The sequence below is a fragment of the Protomyctophum parallelum genome (assembly GCF_964188405.1).
Source record: "Protomyctophum parallelum genome assembly, chromosome: 1".
Taxonomy (NCBI): Eukaryota; Metazoa; Chordata; class Actinopteri; order Myctophiformes; family Myctophidae; genus Protomyctophum; species Protomyctophum parallelum.
Genome location: NC_139697.1, coordinates 67,852,683 through 67,865,820, shown reverse-complemented (window position 1 = coordinate 67,865,820; position 13,138 = coordinate 67,852,683). Strand labels below are relative to the sequence as shown.

Sequence of the window (13,138 nt, the reverse complement as noted above, 5' to 3'; positions counted from 1 at the left end):
CAGACGCCACCATCTGGGGGCCCTTATATACTTACCGCCTCAAACAGATGCGCCATTGGCTGGCCCCGCAGGTCAGTTCAAGGTCAGAGCACATATAGAGAGAGGAGAGGGATGTGGTGTGGGACCCAGAGTCACCTGTCCCCCTCCCCGCTCCTATACGGGACACTCTGACAAGCCACTTAGGCCTGAGTAATTCCTCTGTCAGGGTTACTGATGACTTGGCCCACAGACACAGCAGAGGACAACAGCCAAGTGCATGTGGTTAAGTGAGGCATTAGTCACGATAGATAGATAGATAGATAGATACGCACTGGTCTTTCCCCCCCCTTGTTTAATTTGTTCTTCCCCCCCCCCCCCCCCCCCCCTCTCTTCCTCCATCCACCCCACATGCATTTGTGTGCTTTGCATAATGTATTAGGGGTTTTTGCATGAGAAAAAGTACAAGGGCTGGCCGAAGTAAGAGAATAAGGGAAGATTGATTGTGTTTGTGTTTGTGTTTGTGTTTGTTTGTGTGTGTGTGTGTGTGTGCGGCTGTGCGCGTGTGCTTGTGTTAGGGCTTTAACCCATTTTGACCAGAGATCAGATTCTGTTTGAAAATGACAGTTTTCTGAAAAAGCTATGTTTCTGTGTCAGTCGTTCTTCGATCTTTCAAAAATAGCAGACCTACAAGCTCGTAGCGCGCCACTCGCTATGAGCTTGTAGATCTGCCATTTTTCAATAGCTAAAGCATAACATAATGCTAACACCAAAAGGGGTTCCCGCCCAAGCAACTTGTCGACTATTCAACTAGTCGACTAGTAAATCCACTAGTCGTCCTTGTTGGTACTAGTTGATTAAAATGCCCATTTTGTAGGCCTCAATATCAGCTAGATTATAGTTATAGTCACCTTAATGTACACAGGTAGTACACAATAGGTAGTTAAATAACTAGTCGACTAATAAACTAGGCAACTAGTAAAAATGACTAGAGGTGAAAGCCCTACTCTGTGTATGTGTGCATGAAGTGAAAGCCCTACTCTGTGTATGTGTGCATGAAGTGAAAGCCCTACTCTGTGTATGTGTGCATGAAGTGAAAGCCCTACTCTGTGTATGTGTGCATGAAGTGAAAGCCCTACTCTGTGTATGTGTGCATGAAGTGAAAGCCCTACTCTGTGTATGTGTGCATGACGTTTTTTGTAAGTAAGAAAGAAAGGAAGAAAGAAAGAGAGCTATGAATACAAGTAGTGAAACTAAGCGTAGTTGTGGTGTTTCCGCATGTATGTTGGTAAGGATCCCTTGCGGGCTGTCAGCACCTGTGTGCCATGTAGAGACCCCGACATCTTCCACTGTTGTAAGCAATTTCACAGCCTGTCTAGCTCTTGGCCTGGCCCCCAAAAATGTAATGGCTGGTCCTGGGGCGTACACGCACACACACACACGCACGCACGGACACACACACACACACACACACACACACACACACACACACACACACACACACACACACACACACACACACACACACACACACACACACACACACACTTATCACTCCTGAGTCCTAATTACTCTACTTCTAATTGCCAACGCTGAATCCTAAGTAGGTGTCTAGTATGACAGAGCCACAGAAATGTCAAGGCCTGCTCTGGTTGTTCTTCAAATGATGTCCTTTTGTCTCCCCCCCTTTAACTCGCCAACATCTGCCATGAATGAATCACATAAGAGTCAGTGACACCATTTACATTTTTTTTTTTAAGAGATTCAAGACGTTTTATTTGTCGTTGACTTATACAGGTACGAGCAGTGAAAGGACGACAAAATATTAAAACAAGAAAAAGAAAAAAAACATGCACCGTATAACTTATGATTGGCATTTAGCAGCGTTTCCATGTGCAGTCAATTCATTGTTTTTGTCATTAGTATATCTATTGGATTTTTTCCACAACACAACGTCAACAACAGAAACCGACAACAACAAAACAAACAAAATAACAGTTCTATATACAGTAGTAGCAACACAAGGAATCTGTCCCACTTCAGGTGAAACTGGTCTATTCTGCCCCTATAGAGGATACTCTTTCATATGATGCCGTCCTACTCCTTCAGCGCCACCTGGTGGTCACCAGTTTAGGCTCTGAGTGCCAATTATAAAAAAAGAGAGGGCGTTTTAAAAAAAATGTAAAAAAAAAAAAAATGAAAAGAAATGTATACGTCTTTACGGGCATGGCATCCAGTGCATAGTTGAATTAGATACGGGATGACGTCCCTGGCACTTAAACAGTTAAGCAAATTATTCTGTGATTGATGGTATATTATGGGCTGCTTTCCATGATTGGACTAGCGGTCTCCTACCCCAGCATTATGGCTGTTTGGATCCATTCCACGTGTGTGGAAGGAGTTCTGTCTTTAAGAGTGGAGGGATCTCCTAGTATGAATACGCGGATATCAAGAGGGGATACCTTGACCCAATGATTCAGCTCAATGCAATCATGTACTGCTATCCAAAAGTCCTGTATACCTCTTGGGCCAGTGTGTGTGTAGGCTACTATGTAGCAACGTTGCTGAAATGTAATGTACGAAGTGGCCATCATTGCTGCAGAGGTACAAAGCTAACAGGATCAATCAATGTGTAAGTGTCACGTATAGCATGAGCAGCTTTCAAACAAGTCTCAAACAAGACGCAAGTGATCAAGCATAGAGACGGACGGTGTCATGACAAAATGGCACCCATTTTGGTGTTATGAAGAGTTTACTAGTGATGGGAGAGTAATCGGTATCGGCAGATTATAGTTTTCTTTTTTAGATGAATCGGTTCGATTAATCAATCAGATCGATGAATTAATCGGACCGATTAATCGGTATGTCTTTACAGACAAACAAGCCCAAAGTAACATGCAGATACCCTGTTACATGTATTTTTCAGAATGGACAAAATTATTATACTTTTTTTTCCATACAGAATGAGATCACATAGCGACATCGGTAATATCGGTTATCGGCCATAACGGCAATTCATTATATTTTAATTAAAAATTAATTTGTCTGGTTTTACAGCGATGGTGAGATGTAAAACAAAAAAAGCATATTGTGTTCACTAATTGTGAAGAGTGTTTTACGAACAAGTCCAATTGACATTGTCATTTGAACTCGACTGATTCCAGAGGAATAGTTTTCTATGTGATAATAAATTGCAAAGAATACCAGCGGTGAATATTGATTGAAACCTTTATTTATTCTCAAATGTATTCACCCTCATTTGCAGTGCTGCCGAGATCACATGCACAAAATCTAAAATTAAGACAAGATATAAAACATAAAAACAAATCTACGAGTAAAGGCATAAAGATATAACGCACAAGCAGTGAAATAAAGTTGAAAACAATCACATATTGAGGTATAGGGAGATCTAAAAGCAGGTTATTTAATTGTCCATAAGGATATTGGGGTATTAATTGTGAGTGTTCCATGACATGCCTATGTCTATGCACATGCACTTTTATGACCTATCGCATAGCACTTTAACGTCTGCACTTTAATGGTTATGTGCACCTTTGTACTCTGGTATCTGCTATGTGAACTGTTTGTTTGTTTGTACTGTTTCATGTTTAATGTACTGTCTATGCTGCAACCCAATTTGCCCTTCGGGGGCACTAAATAAACTTGAACCTTGAACCTTGATGACAGGGACGTGCAGAGAGTGTTAGAGAGGCGGGGCACTTTTGGACAAAAATAGCAGAGCTACAAGCTCACAACGCGTCGCGCTGCAACGTGTCGAGAGCTTGTAGATCAGCTATTTTCGGGGTGCAACCCAGCACTCTTTAGCTAGTGGAGATGCGGGTGTACGACATGGATTTCAAAAAAAAAAGTTCAACACAAAATGTTGTGTTCAAGTTCAGGAGACTTCGGGGGAAAAAAGCAATTCTCCTGAATGCTGCATGGCATGGAAAGGAGAGGAGGGCATTTTGCATTTCTGTAAAAGGGCAGGGGCTGAAGCCCCCTTTGATGTCTATATGTGCCCGTCTCCCTGTTCCATGAAGTAGGGGCATCGAAGCAGAAAGCAGATTTTCCCAGTTCAGACTGCACAGATGGGACCTCTAGTGCAATTAACCCATTGACGCCTGCTGCAACGTATACGTTGTTCTACCCTTGATGCCGGCGTGCTCTCTGTGTCTCATCAGCTATTGCTATACATGTAGCAACATAACTATTTAAAAGAAAATCATCAGAATTTGAAGGTTTTCAGAAACCTTAGGTCAGGCCCTAGAAGGCGTTCCCAGATTCGGCCTCAGGCATCAATGGGTTAAGACATTCGCTTGAACGGGTCTGACGAGTGCTTCTTTTCCAGTTTAGCAGCAACGTGATGTAGGGTGGTAACTTCCCATCAATAGCTTTAAAAATAAACTGGTGCCAGTGCCTAGATCTCCTCTGAGAGCCCCTTTTCCACCGGTTGGTTCCCAATGGGAACCGGTTCAGTACTTTTTGGTTCTTAGTCCATGAGCCAGAGCTCCAAAATTGGTTGGAAAAACTAGACCTATATTAAATTGTTTATAGGAAGTAAATTAATACATGATAACCCTTCCACAGTAGTAGCTTTTACATATTTTCGATTATTTTACATATTTTCCTACATTGTAATACAATAAATCATTGTCTTCGTGTAAGTATTCAATTGGTGAAGTTTCGTGGTGATAACAATCTAATATAGGTATGGTTTTGCCCACTCAATTCATAATTAATGTTCCAATTTTGGAGTTCTGGCTCATGGTCCATGGACTAAGAACCAAAAAGAACTGAACCGGTTCCCTTTGGGAACCAACCGGTGGAAAAGGGGCATCAGAGAGGGAATACCAACCTACCCTGTCTTAGGGCCGATTCATACTCCTATTTTACCGCTGTAGCTGTAGCTTTCACCAGTGATAAATCTAAGTGCTGAGTGATAAACTGTATCTAGGGGTAAAAGAAGTGGTAAGGGCAGCATTTCTATAGATTACATCACCGTAATCCAAAACTGACATAAAGAACAGCTTCAACAACCCTTTTTCCTACAGATCATTGGGATGTTATAAACACGTTATAAACACGTTCATATAACGGTTTACTGCATTTCACCAATGATTAAAGTAATGTAAATTCAAACACACACAAACACACACACACACACGCACATGCACACATACATACACACACACGCACACACACACACACACACCAAAGCTAAAGACTCCTACTTTGTTGTTGCCAGGAAACCGACTCGGGGACGTACACCTGCCTCGCCTCTAGCTCCAGTGGAGAGACCAGTTGGAGTGCCGTCCTCACAGTGAAAGGTAAAGAACGTTCTGCAGCCGTGATGCTACAGCACTGCTACATGCTACGTGATGCTACAGCACTGCTACATGCTACGTGATGCTACAGCACTGCTACATGCTACGTGATGCTGCAGCACTGCGCCGTTGCTCACAAAGCCAATCAATCAATTAATCAATCAACATTGATTGATTGATTACCTCGATTGATTGAGCATTAAAATAAACAAGACCAGAACATCTGACCACAACAAGTTGTTTAAATGTACACAGTGGTCTTTTAAATGCAGTGCTTGAGTAAATGTACTTAGTTCCTTTCTGCCACTGCCTCTGACTGCGTCATGTCTCTCGTTGCACGTCATCCACCCCCCCCCCCCCCCCCCCCCCCCCACACACACCCAGAGAGTGCAGACCCGTCCGGCTCTCAGACCATGGAGCCCTTCCAGCTACCCGGGCCGCCTCACAAACCCGTGGTTACTGACGTGACCAAGAACAGCGTCACTCTGACCTGGCAACCCAACGCACACGAGGGAGGGGCCGACGTCACGGCCTACATCATCGAGGCCTTCAGGTGAGACATCTGCACGCGCACGCACACACACAACATGAGAAAGCATTAATATACCAGTGCTCGCCAATTTTAAGATAACAAATTATAATTGATTGCATTTGAGGCTGAAATAATAATGGCTGTTGGAATTTACACCTACAGACAGCGTGCACGCACACACGCACACACGCACACACGCGCTGCTGGGTTTTGTGCTGAATTAAAAATGCTAATGAATGCAGCATAGCCAGACAGGCTAATGTCAGCTGAGAGGGAGTCCACCTTGGACCAATTAGCCAGGAAAAGGCTGCAAGACAAGTTCTAGTAGCAGATGGACGGTAATAGACAAATAGATGCATATAGGTATTAGGTAGTAGGGCTGCAGGCGCAGTGACTTCAAATCAATATCTGTATTATTGCAAGCTTTTGCCTTTGATTATGATGAATTATTGATTATTTAAAACAAATAAAGTCTAAGTGTCCATTTATTCATATATGTGAGAGAAAAAGATGCTTCTCGATTATTAGATTAACCTACCGGTATATGAGCAAGATTACGGTCGGTTATTGGTTCTAAATATATATTTTTGGTTAATTGCCCAAGAGGGGGGAGGGAGGGAGGGAGGGAGGGAGGGAGGGAGGGAGGGAGGAAGATGGTGAAGACGGAGCTATAGCTACACATAGCAGGGGGCCAAAGATGGAGCGTTCTCCCTTCACAGACAGGGAGAACCCACATGAGCTCCTTTAACCCATTCTGACCTGAGATCAGATTCTAAAAATGTCTTCTACATCCTGACAGTTTTCTGAAAAAGCTATGTTTCCATGTCAGTGGTTCTTCGATTTTTCAAAAATAGCAGACCAGAGCTTGTAGATCTGCTATTTTTTAATTGCTAAAGCATAGCATAATGCTAACACCAAAAGGGGTTAAGATCCCTTCCCCTTTGGCCCCCACCTGGCCCTTTGGCAGTGGCTAGCAAGAGGCACAAATTGATTCTTTGCACAGAGACTATAGAGAGGAAAGCGAGGGGAGCTGTTTGCAAAATAACCTTCGTATGCCTGAGGACCTGTGGTGGAGTGTGTGTGTTGAGGAGGAGGATGGGTGGTGAGAGGCTTGGAGGGGGACAGTGGCGTCACTACGCAGCAACAGGCCCTGACGCAGGATGGTCCAGAGTGCCCCCCCCCCCCCCCCCCACACACACACACCAAGCCGCTATATAGAAACAAATTAACTATGTTTAAAACAACGGTTTTGTATCAGACCAAACACTACTCTAAAATGAATAGATTCAAGCTGTGGCAAGTGGCATTATATATCAAATTCGGTCTCTTTTCTGTTTAGCCAATTATGAAAAGAAACTAAGAAAACAGCCAAAACAATGCGCTGTCAATCTATAAGGCCATGTTGCACAGCACGGAAAACTAAAAAGCGGCAAGCTAGAAATGCTTAAGGAAAACAACAAAATAATCAAGTACTGTAAAACACTGGCATTTTATTTTAAACTATTCATTTTGTTTCTCAAAGCTGTTTTGACCTCAATAAATGAGCTGATGGGCAGAATTGATAGTTAGTTGCGCGGCAGCGCGCTGTATGCGTCCTCCATGTAAAATGCAGCAACATTCCATTTCCAACAACAATGTCCATCTGAAATCTCCATATCTCCATATGAAAAGCTTCGTTTGAAGACCACGCACAGGCAGCAGGCCACCTTGGACAGCGGGTTGAGAGGAGAAAAAAAGAGAGGAAAAAAAGACGTGAAGTTGAGCTATAAAAATATGGTGACGGCGCACCACGAAAATTAGACAGCAATTATGTAATTAAATAAAGAGGCTTTGCCTCTGCGCTCTGCTTACCTTATAGGTGAACCTTCCGGATTTTCTCTCTGCAAAATCATCTATCAGGTCCTTCAAATCCAGCTGGCGTGCACGGGTATTCTCGAAAGCAGCAATACAGTGCAGACTTCGCCAAAACTAGCACTAATGCTGCTGTTCTCCACAATAAGCAGTTTTGTGAGCTCTCGGATGGTCTTCACGTTTGAAAGGCCGTCTCTCAGGCACTCACGGAATGATACAAGTTGAATGGGGAATTCACAGGTTAAGTCGTGATTGTATTTTTTCTACAATGGTTTGCGACGTAAAATCAACCTCAGTTAACAATATATTGTTAAGGGGCCCGGCCGCCTCGTTTATTTTTTAAATTTGCCACCTCTTTTTTTTTTTCTCCCGACCTGGGTGTGCCCTCAGGCGTCATGGGCCCCCACGCAATCGCGTTGTCTGCGTCACGCTAGTGACGCCCCTGGAGGGGGAGGTAGTGAGACGATGGAGAGGCAATGTTCTGTGTGGTTATACTTACAGGCATAAAGGGTTACCTCTTTCACCCTGGCTTGTATAGCATCCCGATTTGGGGGGAATTATAGGTGCAATAACGATTAATTTTTTGTTTGTTTTTGCAATAAAATATCAGCATTGCTTGTTCAGCGTGAGCAAGATTTGTAACAACAAAAATTCAAGTGAATGAACTTGATAGATCTCATGTTAAACATACAGTATCTATGTACTGGTGGTGTCTTATTGTCCACAGTTCCTGCGTTGATACCGTTAGTGTTCCTAGCCTCCTGCATGTGCACATAAACGTTAATAACACTTATCTGTGTGTGTGTGTGTCTGTGTGTGTGTGTCTGTGTGTGTGTGTGTGTGTGTGTGTGTGTGTGTGTGTGTGTGTGTGTGTGTGTGTGTGTGTGTGTGTGTGTGTGTGTGTGTGTGTGTGTGTGTGTGTGTGTGTGTGTGTGTGTGTGTGCTCATGCGTGCGTGCTTGACTGTATAAACTACTACATTTAGTACCTTGTTAACATAAAAGATAATTAGATCATAGATTTACCAGCCTCCCGCTCTTAGTCAGATCACACTCATCTTCTATTTTATGGCAACTCCAGCCCGTGCGTGCTTTGCGTGCGTGCGTTGCGTTGTGTGCGTTGCGTTGTGTGCGTGCACGCGTGCATTGCGTTGTGTGCGTTGCGTTGTGTGCGTGCGTTGTGTGCGTTGCGTTGTGTGCGTGCGTGCGTTGCGTTGTGTGCATGCGTGCGTTGTGTGCGTGCGTTGCGTGCATGTGCGCGGGCACCTCCTTTATCTCAGCATGACAAAGTTCCCTTGGATGTAATGCATCTCTTTAATGTGAGTCTGGCACACATTACTACATATTTATGAGACATAGAGCCTTTAACCCTTTTGGCCTAATTGCGCAGGTCGGCAGTATAAAGTCAGCTTTCCGCTGCCTCCGACACCCTGGGGCTGAAAATTCAAAAGCACCAAATTGGAGAAGGGTTAGAGAGTTACAGGGGCTTATTTAACCATTGTTTACTACACAAGGCAGACTTAATTCCTGTTGGAAAACGAGTCGGTGTGACGTGGAGCAAAGTGTCACGAGGACCAAGAAGAACATGGCTTATCAATTCCCGTTTCCTGCGTTTGACGGCTCTGCATTTTACAAGCTTCATTTATTTTTTCATCGAGAAAAGCTAATTGTGTAATTTTGCTAAAATGCATTCATCCTCCTCCCCCCCCCCAACTTTGTACACATCTGCCATTGTTTAGCAGGTCTGTCACAAAGCATAGTGGCATAAGAAATAACTTGGGAGGCTCAAAATAGAACTTCTCATTGCCTAGAGATCCTTTTTTTTAAGCCACTGCTTAATTGTGTAGCAGTGCATCAAATCTGCATTGCAAAGCATCTTTCAGTGCAGGATTTAATCCATTCTGGACGGGAGCCCCTGTTGGTGTTTCAAGCATTATATTATGCTTTAGCTGTGGAAAAATAGCCGCGCTACGAGCTTGTAGATCTGCTATTTTTGAAAGATTGTGAAAAAATGTGGCGCAAATCTTTGAATATATATTCTTTCTTTGCTTCTGGAGAGGTCCCTGGAATGTTTTCAGATGGGGGGGTCGGCGGCCAATTTCATTCTGGGGGTCCTTAACATGAAAACGTTTGAGAACCACTGACATAGAAACATGAGGTTTTTCTCATAAAACTGTCAGGATTTAGAAGATATTAGAATATATCTATATTTAATATATCTATATTAGAATCTGACCCATCTGGTCTAAATGGGTTAATGAGCATCACAGTATAGAGTCGGCTAATGCACACACACTGCCATGGCTCCGCTGTTGTTTATGAGTTTTGTCCTTGGCAGAAAGTAATGAGTACATTTCATTCCAACACACTCATATTCATTAGTTTGGGTTGAGAAAGCATTACTGTTAGCTGTTGTGCAACGATAGCACATTAACCACTTCAGCTCTATATGCTTTGTTGATCCCCCTCCTATATGTGACCACATTTGACTGAGGGACTGCCGTTGGAATTTTTTCATGTCATATGAAAGCAGGGAATCATAGCTTCAAATTGACATATTAGTTTTTCAGTTTGACCCACCAGTTTTGGAGATATGGCTTATAGAGTAATGTCTTGCAGAGAATCAGCGAGTTGAGAAAACTGGTCACTTCTGTGGTCTCTAACATTACACCTATGTAGCTACATGTTTAAGCATTTATTTCATAATTTACATGTCGATTTCAGCTATTTCAGACATGCTCTATGTGAAGAGTCTGCCTGTGCTATTAACTATTTTTTTTTTTTGGGGGGGGGGGGGGGTTTCTCCTCTGGTGAAAAGCTGGAATTTGCGCGATGGCAGGTTCTCAGTAAAATCTGGTCACATATGTTCCTTCTACGCCAAACGTCTTCACCGGGGAAATAACCAAATCTACAAGCTCACAACATGTCACGTTGCAAGGCGTTGTGAGCTTTTGGATCTGCGGGAAGCTTTGCCCATCATGACCTGCCCAGAATGGGAACACTAGGGCTCAGCTGTTTTGAATTCACTAATGTAACCGTTTTTTTGTTTCGTTTGTCTCCTTTCTATTCTAGCCAATCGGCGGGGAGCACGTGGCAGACGGTGGCTGACCTGGTCCGAATGGAGACGCACACGATCGCCGGTCTCTTCCCCAACACCATCTATCTGTTCATTGTCCGAGCGGTCAACGCGTACGGCCTGAGTGACCCGAGCCCCATCTCTGAGCCTGTCCGTACCCAAGGTCTGTAACACACCCCACACAGTTGAGCCTGTCTGTACCCAACCAAGGTCTGTAACACACCCCACACAGTTGAGCCTGTCTGTACCCAACCAAGGTCTGTAACACACCCCACACAGTTGAGCCTGTCTGTACCCAACCAAGGTCTGTAACACACCCCACACAGTTGAGCCTGTCTGTACCCAACCAAGGTCTGTAACACACCCCACACAGTTGAGCCTGTCTGTACCCAACCAAGGTCTGTAACACACCCCACACAGTTGAGCCTGTCAGTACCCAACCAAGGTCTGTAACACACCCCACACAGTTGAGCCTGTCAGTACCCAAGGTCTGTAACACACCCCACACAGTTGAGCCTGTCAGTACCCAAGGTCTGTAACACACCCCACACAGTTGAGCCTGTCAGTACCCAAGGTCTGTAACACACCCCACACAGTTGAGCCTGTCTGTACCCAAGGTCTGTAACACACCCCACACAGTTGAGCAGTTAGTTGCACATGAGCAGTTTGGCAAATTCACTATTTTTGATGAATGAAAAACAATTTTAAGAACCATTGAATGTTTTCATTAATTAATTAATTCATACCTTTATTTATTCGCGGCAGACATTTTGCAGCGTCGTCGAGATACAACATAATACGACATTTTCAGAGCAATAAAAACAGAAACAGCAACATTTCATCTCATCGCGTGATGTAGCAGTAGCACACGTTTAAATGTATCTCAAATGCATTCCTTTCACCACACGGTGCGTGCAAATGACTTCATCCTTATTGTGTATGTCAAAACTCTAAACCCTTTCTGAAACCTCTTTTTTTTTTTTTGGATCACACAAATCACAAGACAATTTACAAAAGGATAAAAAGTTACATAAATGAACTAGAACTGCACTCTGTCGAGTGCATACTTGATTGTTGCACACTAGTAGGCCATAAATGGCCTACTAGTGCGCAAGCAGAGCGCGCAAGTACAGAGAGACGAGAGAGGGGGAGACACGCTGCGCTCTGATCATGTTGTGTTGTCATTATAACGAGCAACCCTCACCAACCCCTGATGAACTTAACCCTTATTTCACTGATAGTCTATGCAACGTCGCCCCGGAGGATCTATTCATGAATTGCAGCCTGGTTAAAAGCACTCAGAGAAATTCATTAATTAGAACCAAATGATTTGGATGTTCGCTCGAAAATTCCTGCCAAAGTTTGAGTCCTAAAAAACAGGGCTAGGGTATCGCCTTAGTATGTCTGTGTGTGTGCCCGCCATGTGAGCCCCACAGGTCAGGGGGTGGACCACAGACAGGTTTAATATGTATGTGTGTCTGTGTGTGTGTGCCCGCCACAGATGTGAGCCCCACAGGTCAGGGGGTGGACCACAGACAGGTTCAGAGGGAGCTGGCGGAGGTGGCTGTGCAGATGCAGGAGCCCATCACACTGACCGCAACTAGCATACAAGTATCCTGGACTGTGAGTACATTCTTTATCTTTTTTTTGAAGATATGTTTTTGGCTTTTTATGCCTTTATTATTGATCGTTTGGGGCGGTGGGGGAACACGCGGCAAAAGCCGTCGGGATCGGGAGTCGAGCCTGTGGCACGCCGTTAGGCCCGGCTCAACAGCCTAGGTTGAGCTAACCGTCCGGGCCTGTGCGTACACATTCTTATCATGTATCCTGTCATATAAGAGTCTCAAACTTTATATTCACGGAATTAATTACTAAGCGGAATAAGAGAAACAGGTTTTGTTTAAAATATTTCTACGTCAGTTGAACCTTGGGGTCGTATAGTTAGTTACAGCACCTGCAGTCATGATATTTATACATCCACCATCTGTAGCCGTTGCTTCTGTGTTCTGTGTTCTGTACGTGTGGGCGGCGGTGGGCCAGCAGTAGAGTGGCCGGATGGTAACCGCAAGGTTGCCAGTTAGAACCCGGGCTCTGCCAGAGTTAGTGTCGAAGTGTCCTTGAGCAAGGCACTGAACCCCTAATTGCTCCTGATGTGCTGGTTGGTGCCTTGCATGGTTTCCGTCGCCATCGGTGTGTGAATGTGTGCGTGAATGGGTGAATGTAATGCGCAATCTATGTAAAGCGCCTTGGATAAAGGTGCTATATAAATGCACCATTCACAAAGATGCAATAGCTACAGTATTTCCTTCAATCACATCTTGGGGCAAAATAAAATAGGTCCCTGTCCCTGTATCCTCCACCAGGTGGACCGTCAGTCCATG

General features: G+C 44.1%; 1 protein-coding gene across 1 annotated transcript in view; it reads left to right on the top strand.

Annotated features, from left to right (window-relative positions):
* Positions 1 to 13,138, top strand: part of LOC310854654 (roundabout homolog 3-like) — a 110,792-nt gene that overhangs the window by 80,691 nt on the left and 16,963 nt on the right. The window contains exons 11-14 of the mRNA XM_083759329.1: positions 5,222 to 5,303; positions 5,685 to 5,853; positions 10,754 to 10,920; positions 12,259 to 12,380. Of these exons, the coding sequence (XP_083615455.1) occupies positions 5,222 to 5,303; positions 5,685 to 5,853; positions 10,754 to 10,920; positions 12,259 to 12,380 (540 nt within the window). The remainder of the gene's footprint in view (positions 1 to 5,221; positions 5,304 to 5,684; positions 5,854 to 10,753; positions 10,921 to 12,258; positions 12,381 to 13,138) is intronic.